General features: G+C 39.5%; 1 protein-coding gene across 1 annotated transcript in view; it reads right to left on the minus strand.

The window, feature by feature from the left end:
• The window catches only part of stk32a (serine/threonine kinase 32A), a 75,895-nt gene that overhangs the window by 30,837 nt on the left and 19,438 nt on the right, over positions 1 to 25,620 (minus strand). Inside the window, exon 5 of the mRNA XM_022205079.2 lies at positions 18,146 to 18,319. Coding sequence (XP_022060771.1) covers positions 18,146 to 18,319 — 174 coding nt within the window. The remainder of the gene's footprint in view (positions 1 to 18,145; positions 18,320 to 25,620) is intronic.

Raw genomic sequence — 25,620 nt, forward strand, 5'->3', positions numbered from 1 at the left:
TAGATCTTTCCCAGTATCATCTGTGTTTGCATTCTGCTTTGGGACTGCTGAAACACTGAAACACACCCTGATATTTACCATTTTCTCTGAGGACATAAAAAAGATTTTCTTCTTTTTTAAAATTAGACAGTGCATGTGTTGATGCACTTGTGTGGCTGCAGACTAAAACTAAAAGAGTGGAAGGGTACAGTGTGTTCTCAGCTCCTCTCTGTTCTCTCGTCTGTGGAACGTATCCCCACAGCTCGAAAACGCTTTGAACTGGAGAGACGATATTCAATATTCAGAGCCCTTCTCAAATGTTCCATTTGTGCTTGATGATCAAATGCACTCGTTTTGACATCAACAATACCAAATGAAGACATCTGAGAGGTGCCTATTGTGTGTACATTAACTGTGAAGGGGACATTACAATGATTTACTTGGTTTTACTTGTGTGTTATTTTTGATGTTTCCTGATTTGTAATCAGGCTGAAGTTGTTGGACACTTGGTTTGCTGAAATGAAATCTTAGAAAGTGCACATTTTCATGGAACAAAATGGCAAATAGCAGCAGCAACAGGAATCAGAATGAGATAGAGTTATGAAAGGTGTCAAATTATTACACAGAATTTAATTTCCAAGCAAATTTTGGTGACTCACAACAGTATGGAGAACTGCTGGAAGAAAAAACAAGCCGAACATGGTGCTACCAAATTGCTAGCTGGTCACGGCATGAAATGTCTTTCTACAACACGAGATGACCGTGCACTCATCCGTTTCTGTGTCAGGAATCTTTGTCAGACCTGCCTTAAAAATGAGTGGGCACTGTGGAGAAATGTCACTTGTTTGGCAAGGACAGTTGGAAACCAACTTCATGAAGCTGGTCTGAAGTCACACAGGGCAGGAAGAAACCCCTTCATCAAGTAAGGGCAGAGGAAAGTCTTACTACTCTTTGCTGGGGATCACAAAGATTGGACTGTTGATGGTTGGGCTAAGGTTCTCTTCAGGGATGAATCCAATTTTCAGTTGATGCCCACTTCAGCCAACTTACTGGTTAGGTGGAAACCTGGAGAAGCTACAAACCAGACTGTCTGCCCCTACAGTAAAACATGGGGTGGACAGGTGGCAATCTGGGCTTATTTCAGTTTGGGTGGAACAGGGCAAATGCAATCGTGTAAAGGGTGAATGAACCAAGTCATGTACAGGAAAACAGTCTTCTTCCATCAGCTGTCAAACTCCTTCCTGCCTCGAATGACTGGAATTTCTAACAAGACAATGTCCCTTGGCATATTTCAAGGTCAGTTAAAGCCTGGATGGAGAACCAGAACACTAGAACCATACCTTGGCCTGCTCAATCACCTGATCTAAATGAAATTGAAAACCTGTGGACCATCATCAAACGTAAAATGGAGAACCACAAGTCCAAAAAAAAAAAGCAAATTAGTGTGAATTTGTGCAACAGGAATGGGCTGCTATGACAGCAGAACAATGTCAGAAGCTGGTGGAGAGCATGCCAAGACGCATGGCTGCAGTCATCAGAAACAATGGTTATGAATCAGTACTAACTCCTGTGTGGATCATGTGACTGAAAAGGACAGAAAAGAAAACATGAAATGCCTAAAAGCTGTTTTTGGCAGAACAATGCCATAGCTATTGATGTAAAAAATTCAGTGATTTAGTTATGATAAAGAAAAGCATAGAAAATGTATAGATATCAGCTCTAAAATGAAACTCCTATGAGCTATTTTTGTTGTCATTATATTTGTTCAAACAAATGCACCTTTAGTTGTACCAGACATTAAAACGAACAAGAAATTGAAGACAACAAGAGTGGTCTAATAATAATCCTCAGTGTTAGTAAGAGTCTCCTCTAATTAAGTCTACTGCCCTATAGGAACACAGCAGTATTTAGCAAATCAAATGCCACAATGATCTGTGCTTTGTGTGCGCATGTGTGTTTGTGTGCCACAGTCTTGCAGACAAGGACAACCTGTAGCACTGGGACTCGGCTCTTGGCTGCTCTGGCAGATCGAGTGTTGCAGGCCCAGGTGGGGGTGAGAAAGGTCGACTGTGTAACCCTTAATTAGCTGACATTTGCCTCAAAGGCTGACACTAAGGGAGAGAGGAGGGGCATTTGTCGCTGCTAAAGAAGCCGGCTACATGCGAGAACAAGGAAGCCTCTTTTAAAGCTAAAGGCCACGCTGTCATTGTGAAGCCACAGCACCAGCAGGAGCCAAGACACCTGGCTCAAGAGATAAAGCAAAGTCTCATTAGGAGGTTGGTGCATGATGAAAGCCAAGCTGCAGAGAAAGAGGTGATGACGATGATGGCCGAGACAGTTAACATTTATGAGCAACTCGGTGTGTTTGGGCTTCAGCACACCCCCTTTATGCTTTAAAAACTGCCATGATCCAGAGATTAGAGGATGTGCCTCGGGGTATGGCGTGTGTATTTGTCTAAGACTAGCTTAGAGATTGTCTCTCAGATGAAGGCGATGAGTTGGGGGCTGATTTGGGGGATGTGGAAGGCAAGGTGATGTCTGTAGGGTAGCTACAATGAATCTTTTCAAATCAGACATTTCCAGATGCAGTTAGAAACAGAACGATGCTGATACAGATTTTTAGGGACGATATTCCTTAAATGTATGTTAATGTTGAAAAAGAAAAATGATGAGGTAATTATTTATTAACTCTCTGCCAATATATTTCACATACTGTTTAGACCCCACTTGACTCCACACCACTGTCTGCTTAGATGCATACTCTGCTACATGCGCTGCAGACAGTGCTCAGAGTTGCAAACAATGGAGTCAGGACAAACTCACAAAATTACACCAAGCATTTCGTTTGCTTCATGTTCTGTACAATAAAATAAATAAATAAATAATACTAATTTCAAGAAAAGCTTCCTCATATTAGGCTACATATACACTGATGCTGATATATCTGTGAAAGATCAACTGATTTATGTGGCTGCAACCAGCAGTTTAGACTAGGAATCATTGCTTGATAAAAACTGTACATTGAGAGTATAGTTCTTTCACCACCTTTTCTAACACTGTATACCACGTTACAAATGCAAGAAATTCCTTAAAATCAATTGATAAAAATCATAATGTTGTAAATATTGTTTAAAAAAACCATCAAGAACTAAATAACCATTTTGCTACAAGGTCGGTTATTCAATGCAGAATAATGAGATTTGCTTAAAACAAACCAGAACAAGTGAGCAAATAAACCCAGACACTCTCCATGGGCTCTGAGCCAGATTAAAAAAAACGGCTTTTGCATATAAATTGTCAATATTTTATAAACCTCAGAGAGTGCAAAGCCTATTCCAACAGTCAGAATCAATACTCCCAGTTTCTCGGTTGCATTCGGTTTAATGATGAATTAAATTCTATTTTTCTTTCATAGAAGCTGACATGAAAGAATTACCCAGCAATTACCAACTAAAGTCTTTCTATCGCAATGAAAAGTAGGTCAGACGGCGCCGTAATAATGATGTCTAGGGAAAAGAGCTGAGCTAATATTCACAGGGTAGTTTTTCCTCGACTCAGGATTGAAAGAGACTTTGTTTACGCTGTCAGTCACGTGTTGCTGTATTTATGACCAGAGAATCATGCATGATTAAAAACACTAGAAACGTGCTCAATGCTCATCAGAAGTCATGTCAATAAAGAATATCAAAGACTTATTTTTCTTACAGTGATCTTATCCCAATATTGTTAGGTCTAACGTAGTGGCTAGTGTCGTGTTTTTTACACTGTGTGATTTCAACTTGCGTTTTTTTTTTTATGTGTTTTTTTTTTTTACTTCAATGATGGCAGTGCATCTTCTCTTAGTGCGCAGAAACAGATGGTTCTGTTGCATCGTGGGTCACACCGGGGTTGTGTGAAGATCAGACTGCTCGGCTAGGTGACATCTCAACCATCTGCAGGCGTTTACAGCTTTGAATAAGACGCTTTCAGAGGTGACACAACGAAAAGGCAGACGAGATGAAAGAGGAACACTATTCTGTATTCTGGCTGAGAGGAAACAAGTCTGTGCAGGCATCTTGACTGCATTTCTTCTGCTTGTAAGCCAAGATTTTGTTTTGTGTGATAGTGGACTGCGTTGGCATTTTAATCGCAGGTGTGCAACGGGAATCTCATAGTAGCAACTATGTCCATGTGGGTTAGGGTGGTCAAAAAGTAAACCTGTATTTCCTGCTAAAAAGAAGAATAATCAAAAAATGGGTTAATATATAATTACGGGACATTTTGTATCATAGTTGATGTTTTTGCTGTTTTCAGGCCTAAAATCAACATGGCTGCGTATAACCAAACACCACATGGCATTTTTACAGAAAGATTCTTCTAAATATAACTGAGTAAAATTGAAATTGAAAATTATTTATAAAGATATTGTACTAAACCTGTTGACATGTGATAAATCCACACTTGACTCACACACTACTTTATATTAAATAACTAAGAAAGTCTTGGAGTCTTGCCGGTCTTTTCTCCAGGAGGAAATGACAATAATTAGAAGGTGTTTGTTATAAAATATGGACAGTTATTGAGTTGGCATTTTAGTGATATCCAGTTTTTTTTTTATTAATAAGTGATTGCATTCATAATAAATAATTATAGAATTTGTAAAGACATAATCATAATGAACATAAAAACAGTAGTTCTCTTACTTTTAATAAAAATGTACACAAGATATATCCCATGGACTTCAAAAGTCCCTCAAATGTATATTGACCCAAATAATAAGTCAAGTCTCGTAGTTGGACATATTTCACACTTAATGCTAGTAAAAATTAACTTTGTTGCACCAAATGTGCAAAATAGGATATAAAATAGGTTCAAATTCCACACCTGCCAGTTAACACCCGATCTGCTCTCCTTCAAAGGCTTTCCTGCATTTATTGAAGAAGATACTATCGAGAAATGTATGAGAAGTGTGCTTAGCTATTTCTAATTAATGTAATTGTAATTTTGCTACGTTATTGCATCTTTTTACTATACTACAGTAAAAAAAAAAGTTTTCCCTGCAGGATGGGAGGAAACAGAAAATCAGTGGAACTTCACAGAGTGCGAGTGTAAATGGTCAGAATGGGGTCAGTATTTTTCAGAAATCCAGCGGAAGTGAGATTAAGAAGCTGATTACAGATTAACAGAACTGTCCGACGCAGGGCTCCACTGTGCACTCGCGATCACTGCGATTTAGAATCACCGCTCAGTTCTTTTTTTTTTTTTTTTTGTTTTTACTTCCGTAGTACATAAAAGTTGCAGCTCTGTTCGGTGCACTTTGCCTCAGTCTCACTCTGATTTTCTATTTCCCTTTTTCCCGCTTTTTTCATCAGAAAGTATTAAAGTGAAGAAAACATTATGATAATCCAAACCACTTTACATACAAATTGACAGCTGTGAACTGAGAGAGCCCGGGAAAGAGCTATACAGTGTAAAATATTCTGTATAAACCGAGAGCGGGGAATGGGAAAAAAAGGGTGTTGGAAGAAATGGTATGAAAGTTACTGGGGAAGCCAGGCAGCAAAGGAGGATTAAATTAGGAGAGATAGCAGGAATAGTGACAATTAGAGAGAATGTATAGAACTATTCTGAAAGGATAAACTGAGGAAATTAAGTCGGGAGCCAATGAGACACTGGAGAAAAGAAACAAGGGAGGAGATGTAAAGAGCTGTGAGTAAATTTAGATGGAGAGGTTCAAAGACTAAATGGAGTAAGAGGGATAAAGTGGATGAAGTGAGCAATAGAAAAAGTGAACAATGGAGGTCAAAATTTGGGGCTGTTCTGTGTGAGGAGTGCGACAGAGGGCCGGGATGGCTCGCTGTAAGCCGATCCCCTCGGCTTTTCTCTCAGTTGACTGGCCCTACAAGCTATTAGCAGGATCTAATGGCCTCATTACAGGCTGCTATCAGAGGCAGAGGAGTAACTGAGCCCTGTACCTGGTCATACGATACTGCACTGATACTGGAGCGAAACAACACACCTGAAAACCAAGGCTCTCTCACACACACACACACAGGTCATGCAACTATACGGCCATGTCATTAAGAAGAGCATAAAAAGCACATACTGTACTGTACAAGCTGACTTACATATACAAACAAAAGCAGAAGTGTCAACTAAGACACTTCTGTTAGATATTAACATGAGGCAGAAATGGCTCCTGGGGGAATTTCAGGGAATAATATCAGACTGGTTCAGACATGTTCTTAAAGTAGTGACAAACAATCCACCACATTTGATGACAAAAGCACTAAAACACGTTCTGTCAACAAATCAGCCCACACACAAATCTTATTTTTTTTGCCACGGTTGAATTTAGGACATAGAATTGTCACATTTTATTTTCCTATACTAGTGCTAGTACACTAGTGTATATTGTTCTTTGCTTTTTTCTTCACGAAACGTATCCTCTATGTTTAATTAAAAACAAAACAAAACATATATTTTAACTTAATATTTTCTGGTTTTCTGGTTACGACACCTTCTATGTCTGAATTTGCAAATCGGCTCAGTCTCCTTATCTAAAATACGTAAAAAATGATGAAACGAATAGTTTTTGTGAAGAGAATCGCCGCCAACACCTGCCTCTGTAGCGGCCATTTTACAGCAGAGTTTTACAAACTTTAATTAGAGACCAGGATTCGTTCATGAATAATCTATAACCGGGATGAATCTATCTCCCTGCCTGGCCCTCAACCTCTTGTCCAGCAGACATCTGGTGCCATTGTTGGTAGTTTATTCCCACCAAAGAGTGCAACTTGCCTCATGTGTTTAGTATATTTAGAAAGTAACTTGGTCCCCAGCTGCAAAATGAGGAAATATTCTCATATCAGTCATGCAGTGCTTGTTTGTGATATTCCGCACAACCTGTCCGGTTCAGTTAAAGTAAATTAAGTCTGTTTACATGGTTCGTACAGCTCATTTGGGCCAGTGTGACAGCTGTCAATCAGTACCTTCAGCATTTCAGAACAGAGAGTACTCCTTTTTTTCTACGATGCGTTAAATTACAGCAAAGCTCAGTCAATTTCTAACAGTAGTGTACTACTAGTATTTCCAAACACAGTAAAAAAGTGTAAAAATGAATCCTTTCTGGAAGCCAAAAACAAAAATGACTCTTAGCATCAGACTACAGTAAAAACTGATGGTGTAAATGTGACAAAAATTAGGTCCCAATTCACTGCTTTAGGCTGCTAAGAATATTATTGATAACTTTACACTAACGCCTTGAGATTTTTACATTCCTGTATATATTTTTTTTACATTAATTTAAATGATTTTTCCTTGGTTCAAGACTACAATTTGTCATTCAATGCTGCCTTTGAATAAATGTGAGGTGAAATGTCACCTGTTTTGAAATGCTTTAGTGGTATCTGCATTTTTCAATGCTAAATAAAGTTGGTAGCGCTCAATTGTGAGTCATAATAGTTAAAGACTCATTTTTTTTTGCAATTCACAGGTTAGACAGCTTAAAAGAAGAAAATGTTGTCATTTGCAGGCAACTACAGTTACATTTATTGTTAATTGCAGTCTCAGCTATATACAAATATTATGGATGTCCGATATTGGCATAAAAATGTAATATCGGTAAATATCATTATCGTTTCTTTTGCCTATCATGAAAACCCACAAAATAATGCCTGGATTTCTCTGACATTTACCAGAGCACAAATAATGACATCATCAAACTGCGTCGTGAAGTGAGTGTGAATTGTTGTTTGAAACAAAAAATAAATACGGCATTTTTTTCCCGTAACTTAAGTTGAAGTAGTTTCTTATTACACAATGTTTACATTTGGAAAGCCTTGCTGCATTTGAGAGTGCATCCCACAGAGCATCACAATAAAATTAGGCGTGATGTGTTCATTCCACAACAGGAGATATGTGATGTTACTTAAAATTAGTTAAATAGCCCACATATATCGGTATCAGTTGATATCGGAAATGGAAATATCAGTTATTGGCAAATAAAGGAAATATCAGACAACCCTAACAAATACAGTATACTGCTGTAAAGTAAAGTGCTGTGATCAGTTATGCAGTAACTAATTGTTCAAGTGACTTAAAATGGCAACACTGCAATTTACTGTTATTTCACAGGAACATTTGTTACAGTACATAATGCAGCAAACTCAGAACAGACTGTTGTACAGCTTTACACTGACTTTAAAAAATGACTTAAAAGATTAACCAAAGGTGTTTCTGTCTATCAGCTGTTTGAACAATCAACAATGCTTTGTTCATTTCAGATGGCGCAAAATTTCTACACTATATAGGAGGTTTAAATCCCAGCCTGGGATACATTATGCCTTTTTTCACAGTTTTCTGGCATTGGACAAAATGTAAAATTAATGGATTGTTCTCTGCCATATGTTTGATTTATCATTTTCCACTTTAATACCCTAAAAAGGGGGTGAACAATCTATAATCCACTCCAGCGAAATTGGTGTTACTGGTTTTCTGGACATAGATTGCTGGCAGTTTAATCACAGGCGCTTTCATGGCTCTGCTGCTTTAGCTGCTTCTCTTCTCCCACTCTGGAATAAAAGCAGAGAAGCTGTTTCAGATTGCGCCTCTCCCTCTCTGTCACAAAGAAGAGTGGAGGAGCTCTGGAAGGCCTGGAAAGCCCACAGCTCGGCTACATCACACACTCCAAACAAGCAACACACACACACGCTCACACAGGAACGCAGTAATAGGCAGCCTGTGAGTAGAAATATGCAACACGCTCGCAGAAGCACACGGTGTCAGAATCCCTCAGTTCTAAGTACCCACGCCCACCAGCCATTGAAGAGCGAGTCAGACAGCCGCTGCCTTTGAACGTGAATTGAAAGCCCAACTCGACCCACAGAGGCTAACAGCTCCGATCCAACAAACTGCTGCATCTCTCTGCGAAAGGCAAGCGACTCTGACAAGTGTGGCCCAGGTGTACACGTGTGAGCGCCTGTCGCCTTGTTTATGCCCACGACTAAACATTCTCTCTGTGTGCAAGACAGCAGAGACTCTTTGAGCTGAGAGATGTTCATTCTTTATTCATCAACAAATGCCAAGCGCCGCCGGCTGACGAAGTTGGGCTTGACAAGTCACCGGTCCAATGTGGGGGCTTTTTTTATTTTTTATTTTTGGGGAGACATAGGGTGCCAAGCAGACAGTGAAAGCAGCCAGTCGGTAATAAAAAGCCAAGGCCAAAACTCACATCACAATTACCAGTGATGAATAATTCACCGAGTCAGAGGCATTCAGAGAGTGTTACAAAAATGTCAGCTCTCTGCACCCTTTCTGCCGCCGCTCTTTCATGCTTTATCTCCGCCTTTATCTCCTTCTTTCTGTCTCCTCGTCCGCCTCTGTGACTTCCTCGCTACACCACTTTCTGCCAGAAAATCTCCTCTTTTTTTTCCCCCTTCTTCCTACAGGCAGGCAGGCACGTGTGTTAGATACACAAGCAGGCAATTAGTGATCTTTTTGGAGCAGACTTGCTGGTAAACAGTCTATCATGTTCAGAGCAAAAACCTCCTCCCCATCATCTAATCTGCTGTTTTGAGCCAGGCTGAGCGGAGGGAGATTTTCCACTACGATAATGCTCAATTCACCATTTCGTGGTTAAAAAAAATCAAAGAGCTGGCACCAGCTGGCACCTTAATCTGCATTTATGAAATATGAGCATATAATTTCTCCCTCCCTCCCTGTCTCTCTCTCTCCCCTCCCTCCTGGTTCTTCTTCTTTTCTTCTTCTTCTTCTTCTGCTGGGAAATAAAACATTAACACACTCCATGAATAAAGAATACTTCACTTGAAGACATGACAAACGCTCCTCTTTTCAAACAGCTGATGGAGAGTAAGAGTAATGACTTTGTCTGCCTCCTTGCGGTCTGCTGCATCTTTATATTATCCTCTCTTTTTAAGAACCATCCACAAGAAGACCCACTTCCTTTTCACCTTCAGTTAGCCAGTTAGGTGAATTAGGACCATATTCCCCCCTTGGCAGTTCGGCGAAAGGCCTCTCAAGGAGACGAAGGCATGAAAGAGCAAATAAATTATTTGAAGCCGAGCCGGGCTTGTGCCACTCCCTCTGAGAACGAGGCAGATCCTTCACGGCTAAGGCTAAGGAAGGAGCATGTAGGAGGGGAGAGCATGGGAAAGGACTAAAAGTACAGTAGCGAGTGAAAATGGCACAAAGGGAAACAAGGGTAGTGATAATGAGAGAAATGATGAGGTGTACTGTGTGAGAGAGAGGAAGAGGGAGGAGATGGTGGGGAAGAAAGATCAGAGCATGCAAGAGAGAATCCTCCTTGGCTGAAACGGGCTTGCTGCTGCAACAGCTGGGTTTCAGCACGCTTCAGTTCATTTCATAAGAAAAAGTAGCCTGAATAATTAGACAGGATTTCACAGAAAACCCACAGCGTGTTCAGTCAACATCTGCGGCCTGTTTGGGAAAACTTTGCTCCAATCTGCCAGTTTAAAATGAAAATGAAAAGTAATTATTCAAAAAATGAACTGCATCTCTATGAGGGGACGACTGTCCACCTCTGTCAGTCTGATAAAGGCCAACATTTAGTCCCTCAACAGCTTTTATATGCAGTGTGTATTCTAAACTAAACACTGACTCGTTTAAGAGCACCTGCCGGCAGACAACATGCAAGTTTTTCCATTGCGACGTTTGCATGAGGCACCGAAATGCACCTGAGGATTTATCCAAAGATAATTGTTGTTGATGTCAAACCGGTGAGGTGTGGTGAGGCGAACTCGTGCGAAAACCGCCACAAACACAGAATACGCAAACACACGCGAATTCCCCATTACACAACTTGCCATTTATATTTCCACTTGTTTGGAGAGACTCATCAAATCTCTGAAGATGTCATCTAATTGAGACGCAGTCTGTCGTTAATAATTCAAAGTCCCTGCAGAGGTGCGAGTTAAAACACTGTCTCATCCTGAATTAGGCCAAAGCAGATATATGATGCCACTTAAGAAGAACTCATTCTAACATCTCAAAAAACCAAATATACAATACATTCACCATAAAGGAAATACACCAAATGGACCACAGAATGTATAAGAAATACATGCAGTTTTGCAGCTTTTATTACTTGACTTTCACACATCAAAAATCAAAACTGTTTATAGTTTTTTCCAGCTGCAGAGATGAGTGAAAGCTTCAATATTGTTGGACCCTCTGTGGTCCAAACACTCAGCTGATATTTGTGTGTTACCAGAGGCCTTAGGCAACAGTTTACAAGAAAGCAAACACACCTGCAGAGTGTTTTGTGCTACAAAAAACAAAATTAAACCTTATAAATTCAAATAACACTTTGGCTTTTTAAGTATTTATTATATCTTGTGGCAATGTAGCTGCACACTGGGGCTGCACAATGTTGCCAAAACTGACACTACAATATTTAGTTTTTATGCAATACAGCGAAAAAACATAGGAATTCCCACCAGATGGCTTGAGTAACTCTATTTGGGAAGAATTAATCATCCTAGAATGATTGCAGTGATTTTGTGAAAGAGTGCATTTGCATCGAAAATAACTGATTATTTTCAACAACAACAGAAAAAAGCTGGCAAAACACTGGCAAGGGCATCTGAAATAGTTTTTGCTTTGGATGGGATTCAGATCTGGTTAGCGCTCATTATACAGAGTGTTTGTTTGAAACGCTCAAACAAATTAGTGTTGCCTCGTGTAGTGGAAACAATTGCATATTTAAAATCAAGCTACTTACTGATAAAAACCAAGAACCTCAGGAAGTTAAATAAGGGGAGTATGCAATCTCTTAAACAACATTCATGGTGTTGCTTCATGAATAGTTGTATACAAAGCTAGAGAGACCTGACAGATCTGCATGTTGTGTCGGTTGACCAGTTTTAGCAAAATTACAGAAATGGTTGCACACAGCTCTATGTAATCCAGTGTCATGAGGGTGAGGGGAGTTAGGATTGCCGTCAGACTAGCAGTGCTGATGTATCTGAGTGTGCTGGCAGCTTTAAAAAAAATACATCTGGAGAGGAAGTGAACATAGCAGTCGGGCGGCTACACAGGTTGCTCTGACCATCTGTCGGCCGAACTCTTTGTGGAGCTGAAATGGAGGCAAATTATTGCAAATTATCAACCAAACTTTCTGTTGTAAACGTCCATTACAGACTACAAAGGGACTTTTTGCTTTGATTATGGCCTCCTATTGATGCCGTAGTGTTAATATAACCAATATGACAGGAAAACAATGCAAGACACAAAGTGGTAATTCTCCTAATTATGTGGCATTTTAAGATTGAAACAAAAAAATAAAAATAAAATCAGACCAAACAGATTGAAGGACCTAATGTGTCAACTGAAGTTGTGAAAACACTAAATAATCCTGTGGAAAGCGGTAACCCAACGGAAACCTATGGAGCCCATATAAGGCTTAAGACAGGAAGTGCATGCCCTCTCTTTGTCTACACTCAATTACATCATATACATCCTCACTGGGTCTTAAGCCAATAGAATAACGTTACCTTTAAACCGACAAATCAATAAGAACAGTATGGTTTTACCTTGCTGACATGTTTCGACTGCATCTGCAGTCTTCCTCAGAGCATCATCCGACGTGTGATGACGTGTCCTTTTCATCAGAGCAAGGTAACCATACTGTCTTCACTGATTTGTCGGTTTTAAAAATAAAGTTATTTTATAGTAAGCAACCACAAAATGAACATAGTCCAACTTAAGACAATGGGTTTTGTCCTTCCAGTATGAAAGAGAAGTGTTTAGACGAAGATTGCATTGGTATAAAAGACGATGTAACGCTTTGTGTGTCAGTTAAATCTCGAGATTTTGCTCATGTTTGTTCTGTATTGGAATAGACATTATTCGCATCAGACTCTGAAGAATGCTTGAAGACTCTTTTTTGAAAACTTTTTGAAGACTCCAAGTTTTGATCCAGAATTGATTTTTGACGATGTGTTTGGCAAAGCGTCCTGATCATCACTGGCCCTAAGCAGGGCAAACTGAGTCACAACATAATTATCCCTTACAAAGCATCAAATGTAAGATCAAACTCATTTCCATTTAACAACACAGTGGCATTAAGGCGACTTCCATGTTGCATCATGCTCCGTGCTCAGAGGCTCCCATATTGTCCCATGATGACACAGCACTCTTTTATTTTCCATCAGGACCCCATCAAGATGAGCTGTTGTTAACATCACTGCTGCTCCCGTGAGACTGCTCATATTTGTCGTACGACGGCAAGAGCTCGTATTGAAAAATAATTAGCAATCCGAAAGACGGAGATGTCTGTTGTTGTCACTACTATTACCATGTTATTATGGATCCCATTATAGCCACAGACAGGCTTCCCACCAATGATCGCCGCTCTGACGTCAACCCACACCTATCCAAGAATCTAAATTTAGCCATTTCTGAGCTGATAAAATCACTTCTTTTTTCTTATATTCCAAGTTGTGTTTCTCCGGAACCCAGGTGGGATCTATAAAACTCTAGTTCATAAAGGACAGAAATCCCACAAGGATCAGTAGTAGGCCCCTGCTATTTATCCTGCACATTATTAATATTTATTCTTCCAGCTGAGCTCTTCCATGGTCAGTCTTTGTTCCTATCATACCATCATCTCTACTGCAAACCGGCCCTTCTGCAGATTGCACTCTGCTGTTGAGGACTCTCAAACTTCTTTCATTCATTTTAGGCTTTTTGTGAACATGTTTGCTTTAAAAAAAAAAGAAGCACAAACTTTCAAATTATCAACTCTTATGATGAGTGGAAATCAAATCATTTCTGCTATAAATATAGAAAAATGTGGCAGCAGTGCACCTGTCGTATGAAGCTCAGGTTGAAAATCTTTCTATAAAATGTTAAATTCGAGTGTGTTCTTCCCTTTAAAACAGAAAAATACAATCCACACTTACACTGGATTATAGACTAAAATACATGCTCATATTAAAACTGAAGTTAGAGACACACCTTGAGGGACTGAAAAGCTCTAATTACTGATACCTTAAATACTACTTATGAATATTTCACATTTGTCTGTGCGTGTGTGATGTCTGGCTTTGTGTGAATGAATTGTCTTGTTGTAACATCTTTCAAAATAAGTCTTGATTTTAGTGAATGTGACTCTAAATCATGCTTCGGTGACTCATGCTGACATGTAGCCATTACATTAAAGAAGCATATTATGTCTTGATCTATAAATAGTATAATTACCATGTCGTCATGCTACGTGTGATTATTGTCATTACCGTCATTACTCCCTCATTATCCTCAAACTCATCAACGCCAGCGGAAGCTGAATGTGTACATGCTGCATTTACACGCGTGTAGACGGGTGCACAAACACGCAAACGCATTCTGAAGGCTTCAAACGCATTCGCTTGCCGAAACCAAAGTCAACACGTCCACATCTGAGGGAGGAAATTATATATTCAATTTCCATAGAGATGAGCTGAGAGTTACTTTCAGCTCCTCTTCCCATTTGAAGCTAATGAATGCAGATTGAAAAGACGTTGATTCCATCTAAACAAACGGCCGCAACACCTGCACATTGAGTGGCGTGTCTGTCCTCTCCACGACTAAAATATGAAAAACACAATTTAAATATTCATATTCCCCAACAGACTGAGAGGGTAAGTGAATTTATTAATCTTTCCCATTTATTTCGCTCCTTCCTGTGGCGGTTTAGGAGCGTTGGACAAGAGCAAGTGGCCTGCTTAATCTTAAATGTAGTAATTTGTTATGTGGGGGAGTTGATAAATTAGTGTTCTCGGTTGCACTGATGTTTCCTATTAGTCATGATCTGAGCAGGCCTCTCTTTCTATGTTTACCTCTTTGCTCAGTCACCAGAGTGGAGGAGTGAGTCCAAAGGCTGATCCGCAGCGTTTTTTGAGGCGTTGTTGTTAATCATCACCCAACAGGACAGACAGACTTCCATTCTGTCAAACGTATCCATCCACACCGACTCTGAACCTCCCTTGTCCTCTGTAGCAGGAGGCGGGAATCGATAAATCAGCGAATGCTGATTTTGTTCCTGCTGAGCTGTCACGAAAACTATTTTTATCCAGTAAATTTTGCCGTCAGTCTGGTGAAGGCAGTTTGTCCAGCTGCTCTCCTTTCAGGTCCTCTGTGACGGGCAGACAGCTGGTTACGAGGACGGAAACACTCGACGGAGGCAGCAGTCGGAGTGGATTCAGCAGACCGAATGCTCCAGCAGCACCTCGGTAGTGCTTTTAATGTGGATTCTCAATAAGCAGTGGACTGAATCTAAAAACCCCAGCGCCTCAGTGCCCCTCACAGTGAGATCAGAGCGGAGGACTACTGTGCTCCATGCTAAAATGGTGCATTACTGTAGGAGTGGTATGGTTATGTGAGTAGTATTGCACATATAACTAATTTAATTTGCAAAGATCATACAAGTGACTCATTGCTGGCAGCACACATTCTGTGCCTTAACCACTTGACTATAGGGTCACCCACAGTTTCAGTAGGAATGTCCGATATTTCCTTTTTTGCCAATAACCAATATGCCGATATTGTCCAACTTTCAATTTCCGATTCCGATATCAACCAATACTGATATGTGGGTTATTTAACTCATTTTAGGTAACATCTCATATCTCCTGTTGTGGAATAAACACATCATGCCTAATTTTATCGTGATGCCCCATTGGATGCATTCTGAAATGCAACAAGGCTTTCCAAATGTAAACACTTTGCAAAATAAGAAAACTAGCTCAACTTAAGTGATGGAAAACACGCCTTTTTTTAATTGACTCAAACATCAGTTGACACTTTCCCTCTCTCCCTCCCTCCTTCTATGAATTTGGTAAATCCAGCGAAATCCAGGCAGAAAAAAACGAGAACGATTTTGACCAATATTACATTTTTATGCCAATATTGGTCTGATAATATCGGTGGGTCGATATTATCAGACATAGCTAGTTTGTAGAAGATTCTTTTTTTTTTTTAAGTACTGGTAATGCCTGTGGGCAAATGCTGACCATGTTGATTCCAAGCTTGTTCAGTCTTTGTAAAATCAATAATCAAATTCAACTTCAGTTTTCTTTTCAACATGAATGTGGCTTTATAACTGTGTCAAATGGAAAGAAGACATTTCTGAGTTCTCTCTACTTCTAGCCATGACTGTTCTGTTTCCGTACAGGATCAGGATTTGATTCTGCAACAAAAAATGAGCCAGAAAGAGTCAAAATCTGAGCAAAGAAACACACCAAGCCATAATTATTCACTAACCTGGAAGTTTTCATGGTCTAAGAATACTATAAATTCGATATATAGCTCATATTACAATTTTAGATAAAAGCCAGTGTTCAAATAAATGGCATCTCAAGTAACAGTAATAACCAGCAAATAACACAATGGCCTATTTCCACCTGTCATGACAATGTCATCTTATAGTCACAACAGCCAATCAATAAACGGAAGACTTCTAATGTGACAAATCTGCCAAAATGGTTGAATTTCACTGAGAGCAGCTCGGCATAGAACGAGACCAGCTTCAAGTGGGAAGGCTGAACTTAGAATGAAAACATGAATGAATGTTAGAGGAGACTTTGAGCGTGACATAACTAGATTGTAGCACAAATGCAATTACTGTTACCGTAGATGTCCTTCACTGTCAGGACAGCAGCAATGAGAAGTGCAGGAAAATAACAATAAAACAGTTTCACACAAGTCTGCCTCAAGTAAAGGCCTAGTTTTCTCTGCCATTGAAGCCATAATATCCCTATTTTCACAATTACAGTAGCCACACACAGAACACTAGATTCAAATCCTAGAAAAAAAGACAACAAATATGTTTTCTTCTGCATGTATCTGGCAAAGAAGAAGAATAAGAAGGAATTTACAGCCTTTAGCATTTTGATCACTCAGTGTATTCCATATATTTGGCACTACTTTTGGCTGTAATGGGATATCCAAAGAGTTCTGAGTCACGTCAACTCCTTAAAATAATAATACCTGGCAGTGGTCATGCTGTTCTTGGCCCTGGATACTGTGTGTCTGCCATAGCAGCAGATATTTCTGCCTAAAAAGCACTTAACCTGCATTTTGCAAATTAAATAAGGCATCCACACAGCAGCATAGACAGAACTGGTCCATTTTGTGATGGCCATAGTCTGCAGCTCAGGCTAAACTGTTTTGTCAGGTGTGACCTCAATGTCAAGACACCTTGACCTTCCTGCACAGTGGTGGAACAGTCATATTAGAAAATTATATGGAGGTGGACAGGTAAGGAGAAAAGAACAGGAGGGGACTTTCTGCCCAGACTCTGTGGTAGAAAACAAGGCAGAGAGGGAAGAGACGCAGTGGGGCAACCAGTCGAAGAGCATTTCTCTCAGGCTGTTTGTATAGACAGAGGGGAACAAACCCTTCTCTGGGTTATTAAGTCTCTGAATCCCAAGCTATTTCTGAGTGTTTTTTGGATGTAGCATTTTTATTCACTGTGGGCTCATTTTTTATGTAAAGTCCTGCACCTCTATGGAAACAGCACAACCATGGCTGGGAGTGGAGAAAACTCAAAAATGTCTCCTGTGAAGTATGGCACAGTTAATCTTAAAGTACATAAGTTAAAAGTTGACATTTATGTTGAATTTGATTACTGATTTTACAAAAATGAGAAAAACAAAACAGGAATCAACATGTACAATATTTTTTAGTGCCCACAGGCGTTACCAAAAATGGGTAAAAACATGCTGGCTCTACATACTACTGTATAGATGTTCTCCAACTTACAATTTATATTTGTTTCCATAGTTGTCTCCTATCTGCACTTTAGACCAATTCATCTAAAACCTCTCCAATTTTTTGTCATCTCACTGTTGGTTGCAGCTGGAATGGCTTTTTGGTTGGACTCAGAAGTGCAGAAATTCTTGTTTGCTTCTTTGCAAAACTTGGTTGAAGCATAAAATTAGAAATTTCCCCAGATTAAAGTAGAATAGGTTATCGAAATGCAACAACTTAAGTTTGTCCACTAAACGGCTGGGTCAAACGATTGGAGGAATATTGGTGTTTTTCTAAAGAAAACATGCTTTCCAAACCCTGCACCATTTTGGTGTGGCTCTGATGGTTCAACAAACTATAACATAATAAACTACAAATACATAGTTCATTGGAAAGACATTATTAGAACACCTCTGACCTGTGTATGATGCGCTTGGTGCGGAGGTATCCCAGAGCCAGGGCCAGTTCACAGACGTAGAGCTTCACTGTGGTCTCTGAGAAGTGGACGTTTTGCTGGAGGTGGTAACGAAGGTCTCCTCCCAGGAGCAGGTCCACCACCATAAACATGTCCTCCTCATCCTGGAAGGAATACCTGCAGGGGGGGGGAACAAGTACTAGTGAAGAACAACAGCTCCAAATAGCACCACAGGGATGTCAGAGAACGGCAAGGACATGAAGGAAGGAAAAATGAGGATGAAGAGGAGTGGTGTTGGTGCATACAAGAGAGGAAGAAGGATGAAGGAGGCATGTAATCAAAGCGGGAGAAGTGGGAATCAAGTGGGAACAATAGTGGTGACGGAGAGAATGAGAAATGATTAAAACCAAGAGAGTGGGAGGCTGGAGAAGTTGCAATAGAAGAGAAGAAGGAGGGACATAAGGGGTGAGAAGAGGATGAGGATGAAGGATGAGAGAGAAAAGCCACAGATAACAGGAGAAAATGGTTCCCAAAAGGCAAATACAACAAGGATTGTTTTTAGATGTGGGAACCCATGCTGGAAGTTTCTGAATTTCTGCAGATACAACACCTTTACCCTTCAGCAAGAAAAAAGGAAGACGAGCGCAGATTAAACTCTTGTCAGCTGTGTGCTCCTCAGGCGGATCAGTTTTTTTTAAGACCTCAGAATAAAAGCTGTAAAAGGTTTGACAATCCCAAACAAAATTACCCATCAACGTTTCAACACCGTGATCTCCAAAAAAAACACAACCTCAGAAGCTTCCCGGAGTCTCTGAGGACGGATGCTGCTGTACTCTGCATCACTGAAACACTCGTCTCAATCTTTCACGTTGCAAAAAGGGGGAAACACCTACAATCCGGCGGAGTCGTGCCTGAGGCTCATTATAACGTCTCCAAGGCTAACAAGTTCAGAGTTATTTTAATATCATCTTGTGCAGATGTGGCTGTGACAACTTTCAACAGGATGACAGCTACACAAAAACTTTATTTTTATTCTTCCTTTAACAATAAAGTAGTAAACCAAAATCTACCAGGTGTAATGTAAAAGCGCCATCACATTGTGTTGCTTGCTTATTGTTTTTGGTGCTTTCTGGTTTCTGGGGTAAAAGGCAATTGAGGACAGTCAACACAGAAAACCTAATCTGTGTTGTGATTACATTAGTGATCAGCAAACAGATTAACCCGGCTGGGTTTTTTTACATTACACAAAGTTCACGCTGCTATTGAGCTTCTGTCCAATCAAAATTGACCAAAATATTTAATCATAGCATGATTAGTAAAAAGAATCCGGCATCTGCTTTGCAACATTGTTTGCTCAGATGTTTCTTGTTCTGCTTCTGCTGTATCTGAGCAGGTTTTCCATTAGCTTTCTGCCTCTTTTTGATGCTTTCATTTCATTACATTTCCTAAAGATTTGGTAGAAAAAACTAAACTGTCTTCTTAGTCATCTCCAACAGGGAAGGTGTCAAAGCGTTGCCAAGTATAATTTTCTCTGAGGAGGTTTCATTTACTTTCTTTGATTTCCTTTGCTCAGCTCTGTTTGTAATTTTGTTTGTACTGCATACTATATGCAATGTTTCAGCCCTGTCTCTTAAAAATGTTCCTATAAACTTCATTAACAATTACATTTTGAGGGAATCAATCAATGTCTTTTTTTGGTTTTAGTCATAGGCAGCCATGTTGATTTTAGGCCTGAAAACAGCAAAAATGTCAACTATGTTACAAAAAGTCCCGCAATTATATATTGACCCATATTAGATGATCAAGCATGTTGTAAAAGGGTTGTGTTTTAACTCAAACCCTTTTCCAAAGTCCAACCAAGTAGTTTTAGTGGAAAAACCTAACCGTGCTTCTAACGTGTAGTTAACATTATGAAAGGGTCCATTTAAACCCAAAGCATACATTTCTACTCAAACCAATAAGGGTATCGTGGTGCCCAAACCAAACAGTGAGTGAAAATAAAGCTTAAGGCTAAGATTAAACGTCCCACATTGGGGATCCAAACAACAGTCTCCTGAATTTCCAAGGGGATGAATTAAGCATCCATCCATCCATTCATCCGTTGTATGCATCGTAGGTTATGGATTTATGTCTCCACCTCCTCTTCTAACTTAGACTTTCAAATTTTCCCTCATCACAGCAATGGAAATGCAGTTTGAGGTACATAATTTTAGTGCAACAGGGTTCCATTTGTCTGCATGTGCCTCAGCCCACTATTAGTATGTGTGTGACGTTTTGAGTGGGAAGGCAAGTTGTGGTCATCAATCTATTCATCCGTCAATTAAGCACTGGCAAACACAGCAGGTCTGTATCAGCACGCAGCTCCCTGCGTTGCCATTTGAGAAGCTGTTGCACAAATCATCGATTTTACATGCTGAGCTTCCCACAGGGGCTGCACTTTTTTTTTTTTCCCCACCCTCTCCTTCTAAATGATAAGCTAATTAGTTTCTCTCCCACAATAAACTAATTTATGCAAAAATAATATTTAAAAAAAACATGCAGCAGCCAACATTTCCTCACTCGCCTAAAGCGTTGCTCTGGATACAGTCTGCAGCACAATGTCCTACATCTGCAAGTTAATATCTTGCTTAAAATTTGAGAACGACACCGCGGCCTGTCTCAGTTCCACCAGAATATTTCTAATCAGATAATAAGCAGACTTCAGTGAAGTGTTCAGTGTTGACTAGGGATTTTATTTTTCCTGCATTGAGTCCCCAGGGGTTACTGCTGGCAGATAAGGACCATCATCTTGGCTTAAGCTCAAAACTGAATGACCAAGGAGCAGTTTTTTGCAAAGCTGGTAACCCCCTTTCCTCTGGGTCCTTTACCAATAAACTGGAGGTGGTGGTTTTCTGCACTGGATGGATGGGGATTGATTGAGCTGACTCCAAGCTGTCTGCTAAGGCTCCGAAAGTGCTGAGACCACTTAACATCTAATTGCCAATGGCCTCCGAGTGTGGAAAGACTATCTGGGAAATGAAGATGCACGTTTGACAATGTCACAAAGAGCTGCACGCATGCATGGAGTTCTGTCTGTTCTCAGCTTCAGATCACTTAAAGGCATCATCAAATATTATTGTCTCACTTAAAAATAACCAGGAACACCTTGAATAAATCAGTCCCTCCTAATCACACAAGATGCAAATCAGCAAACAGTTCTTTTCTAATGAATAAGGTGAAAAGGAACTGAGATGAGGTCTGTCCAGTTCCCTTAGAGAGTGGAATGCAGTACAGCTGAATGGATGGGAGCAGACTCAATGCTATCAATCACTCAGACAAGCAGCAATTACTTAGCCACGCCTGCAGACGCCCAGCTTCCCCGAAGTTTTTGGTAAAGTTAATATACCTCAATGTGTGCGTGGACTTGGTTTACTTATGGTGTGAGGACACAAAATTGTTGACACAGGCCAGTGTTCTTTCTGGATAGAAAACCAAAGCGTCTGTAATGGAAATAAATTATAGGGTCAAGACTTGGATAAATTAAAGCTTAGGGATAGATGTCTGTTGTTCAGAACAGAGGTTTAAATGTGCATTAAACCCATGCAAAGCAGGTATTTAAATAGCAAAAGCGAGTCATGAGAATTACCAGCAAATCACGTGATATGGACCCTCTTAATGCCTTGTTTATATAATTACAGACATTGCTATTTTTATGATCTGAGGGATTATGCAGTGGCCAGGTCAAGTACAGGATAAAACGTATTAAATGTCCTCTATATCTTCAGCTTAGATAGAGCAAGTATTGCTATGTTGCTGATATGCATTCTGTTTTATTAGTTGAGGTTCAAGACAAATGTATCTCAGAATGGTTGAAGATGGAAAAACAACAGGATTATGTGACAAATTGCTGAACAATTCTAAATTTAAAAAGTATTTAAGACACACTCAGTTACAAAAGAATGGTTTGATATCCCGTAATGTTTTGAACAGCTGAAGAATCTGTTGAGTTATTTAGTTAGTTATTTTGCTGTGAGGTATTCATGCAACATAACTGTGTGTCAATCTTTCCGTCTACACCGACTCCATAGATGTATGCATGTGAGTGTATGTTGTATGCGTGTATGTGACTACATGCATATATACTGTAGCTATGTTGGTAGATTTTACACGCATGCATAGTTAGCATTCACTTATTCTTGTCCACATTTTGTATAAGATGTAATAAGTTATAGTTAAAGCTGCCATCATCATCATACTGTAGCTGCGTAAGAAGTCTGGCTGTTCAGAGTTTATTGATTTTTATTTTTTTTTTAAACTAGACAAAAGTAAAATCAGTCAATGTAAGGTTGATGAGGGAACGTTATAGTCAACGGAATTGGAAGGTGATTTTTAATTGCCTTGTGTTTTGTCTCTTTGTATGCCACCATAAAACAGATGTTTGTTAAAATCTGTCTGAAATTAATCCTAATCGTAAAAATACATCAATAACTTTAAACATATCTATATGGTATTTTTTTATGCTAGCAGACATGTCATATGCAAAATAAATGGTCAAAATCTGAACATTCTACAGGGAGCATCATTGTGGAGTTACATCAAAGTTATTTCAAGGCAGGAAAGATTATTTTGCATGAAAAACTGAGTTTTTAGGGATTTAATCAATGAACCGAGAGAGACTTTAAACCAAAAATTACAGCTGGAGCGTTACAAATTGCAATGAAATTATTTAAAAATGCCATGTTCTGAAAAGAGTGGACCTGTATATGGATTCTATGAAGATCTGAATCTGAAAAAGTTCCAGCTGCTGCCATTAGATGTAAGAGAGATGTAACTGAGGCGACAGAGTGCATCAGTATGTTTGCTTGTGTGAGTGAACACAGATGAGAGAGGGTGAGTTGGAAAATGATGTGACATTTGATTCTGGCATAGAGGCATAAAGAAGCCAACATCAAACTCGCTTAACATTCTCTTAAATATCAAAGCAACGCTTCGCTTTGATACAGGATTTGTAGTTTTTTGGAGGCCGACACGACTCTATGCACATAGACGGTCAAAACACTCCTCCTAATTATCCACAGTGCTCCTGCTCTGGTTCTGTGTACAAGTATGTGTGAAGGACTAATTAACCACAAATGTTGAAATCTTAGTCACTGAGACTTATTTTGAATTCTTCTTTTAACTTTGACTGCAAAATTCGTGTACGTTCATTAGAGAAAACAGTGTGAAAACAGTGTGAAGGGGGGAATATGGTTACAGGCAAAGAGCATTCATTAAACGCAGTGGTGTGAGACCAAGCATTTATAAGTGTGTACTTTAAAAAAAAAAAAAAAGAGCAAGACTCACGTGTGAAATATTGATGACCCAAATGTCAAACCAAAGCTAAAACAGGACTAGCTGCAAACTGCGAACTAAAACAAGACGAACAGGCTTTTGGTGGTTTAAAGTGAGAGCTAGACGGCAGTTTGTGCTTTCTGATTGACTCCTTTTACTCTGTCCATTAATCTTCTGATTAAGTGTCTTCACATTTATTCTCTCCCCTTGTCTGTCTGCTTTCTGGCCTGTTTCACCCACACTTTCTCTCCTTCAGTCTACCTTAGTGTCTCTCACATGCACACACATTTCGAGTGTAAATACCTCGAACCCAGCAGAGTTAGTTAAGGTCGGTGAGAACTCAAGATGGTGCTGCCACAAGCATTTAGGAGGCACAAATCGGACAATAATTGCTCTTTTTTCTTGGCAGCAAAACGGAAGCTTCGCCCAGGAAAACAGTCCTTTATTTAATTACTATAGTATGCAGTTTATGCAATGGGACGGTCTCTTCTGGTGTATTGCCTATTTCTAGACATAAATCTTCAGATCTATCATGTTAAGCCTAATCTTCAAACTTAACTAACCGTAGTTAACCCTTTGAACCTCCAAAACTGCCAGCTGGTTTGACAGAAGTTATTCTTTTAAAAATGTCATAATTACACCGTTTATCAGAGCAAGACACAATAAAAACAGAAAGAATCGCTTCATTTTTAACTCACACTCATGACCTGCCATTCAATAGGGAAACTAAGCAAATCTAAGCAGAAAATTATGATATTTTATCAAAAATCACTTTCTTACTCATTTCTCATTTAAATTTTTGCCCGAAATAAGTAATTTGCTCTAACCAGAGTCTGTAAAAACAATAAAATTAGCACTAATCAGTACAACTGACAGACCATGATTGACTGAGCTGTGACTGACAGTCACAAGAGAAATTCAGAGACTTTTCTCAAAACCGGGTTGAACTGCAGACTGTTTACATAGAGCGGGAAGAATACTAATATGGAAACAAATTTAAAAAAAAAAAAAAAAGTAAGTAGTAAAATATCTACAGATTTTATTCCTCAGTTTGTTCATATGTGTGAAGGACACAAAACAGAGTTGTACATGTTGATTCCATTTTTTAAATGCTTTTAAATAATTTATAGCATTATAACTGTGTGATTCTGCACAAATACCATAATAAAGGTCTCTTTTTTTGTTGTGCTGTTTCATAAAGGCACAGGACTTTACATTCCACTGAAAAATGAGCCCATAGGTAATAAAACGTGACAGGAGTGAAAAATTCAGAAATCTGCTAAAGGTTCAGAAGGTTGACCTAATGTTTAAGTCAAACCAACATTAGTTAATTATTAATTATTAATCCTAATCCTGTAGTTGTTTGTTTTTTGTAATCTAAAAACTGCTCTAAGTGCAGATCATGGCATATTTTGGTGGACTGGCAATGGAAATGGTGCATAACAGAATTTAAATATTTTGGATTTTCTTCTTAGAAAACACAATTGACTCTCAGCTACAGAAAAGCAAATGTGATGTAACAGCTTTTTGTCAATTGGTTAGTGGAATATTCACTGGCAAACAGAGAAGAAAAGTATTGTGACTTTAACACACATGACTATGATTTCTCAAATGTTGCTGAGAGTGTCAGGTGGATGTACAGATGAGCAGCAAGGCCATCAAGTCAATCAATATCACACTTGAGTCCTCAGTTTAATCGAGTAGAAAACCAACTCTCATGCTTGGCTGAGGTTTCCGTGTTTTCGGTCCCACTGGTCATTCCACCAAAAAGCCAAGATGGTAAAAAAAAAAAAAAGTAAGGATGAGCCATGAGTGTTGAGGGGAAGTTGTTTTGTCCTCCAAACAAACAAACTGACTGACTCACCACCACCTCTGACATGTCTGATCAGAAATAAATCCACGATAAAGACAGTCTGGCATGGTCAATCCGAGGCACATGCAGCACACTTTGATTGTGAATATGTGCACAAACGCCACATAAACGCTGCCACTCGACAGACTTTTGTATGAGTCATGTGCCTTTTCTCTTAAAGGCATTAGAGGAGATTTATTTCCTACGACTTTGAACGTAGCATGCACATGCGCACATACAACCTCTCCCTCGCCCCTGCTAACCTCCCCCCTCTTAACATTTACGAAGAAACGCCGCCCTCCAGAAACTTGCGTAG

Source organism: Acanthochromis polyacanthus, chromosome 17 (genome assembly GCF_021347895.1).
Source record: "Acanthochromis polyacanthus isolate Apoly-LR-REF ecotype Palm Island chromosome 17, KAUST_Apoly_ChrSc, whole genome shotgun sequence".
NCBI classification, from domain to species: domain Eukaryota; kingdom Metazoa; phylum Chordata; class Actinopteri; family Pomacentridae; genus Acanthochromis; species Acanthochromis polyacanthus.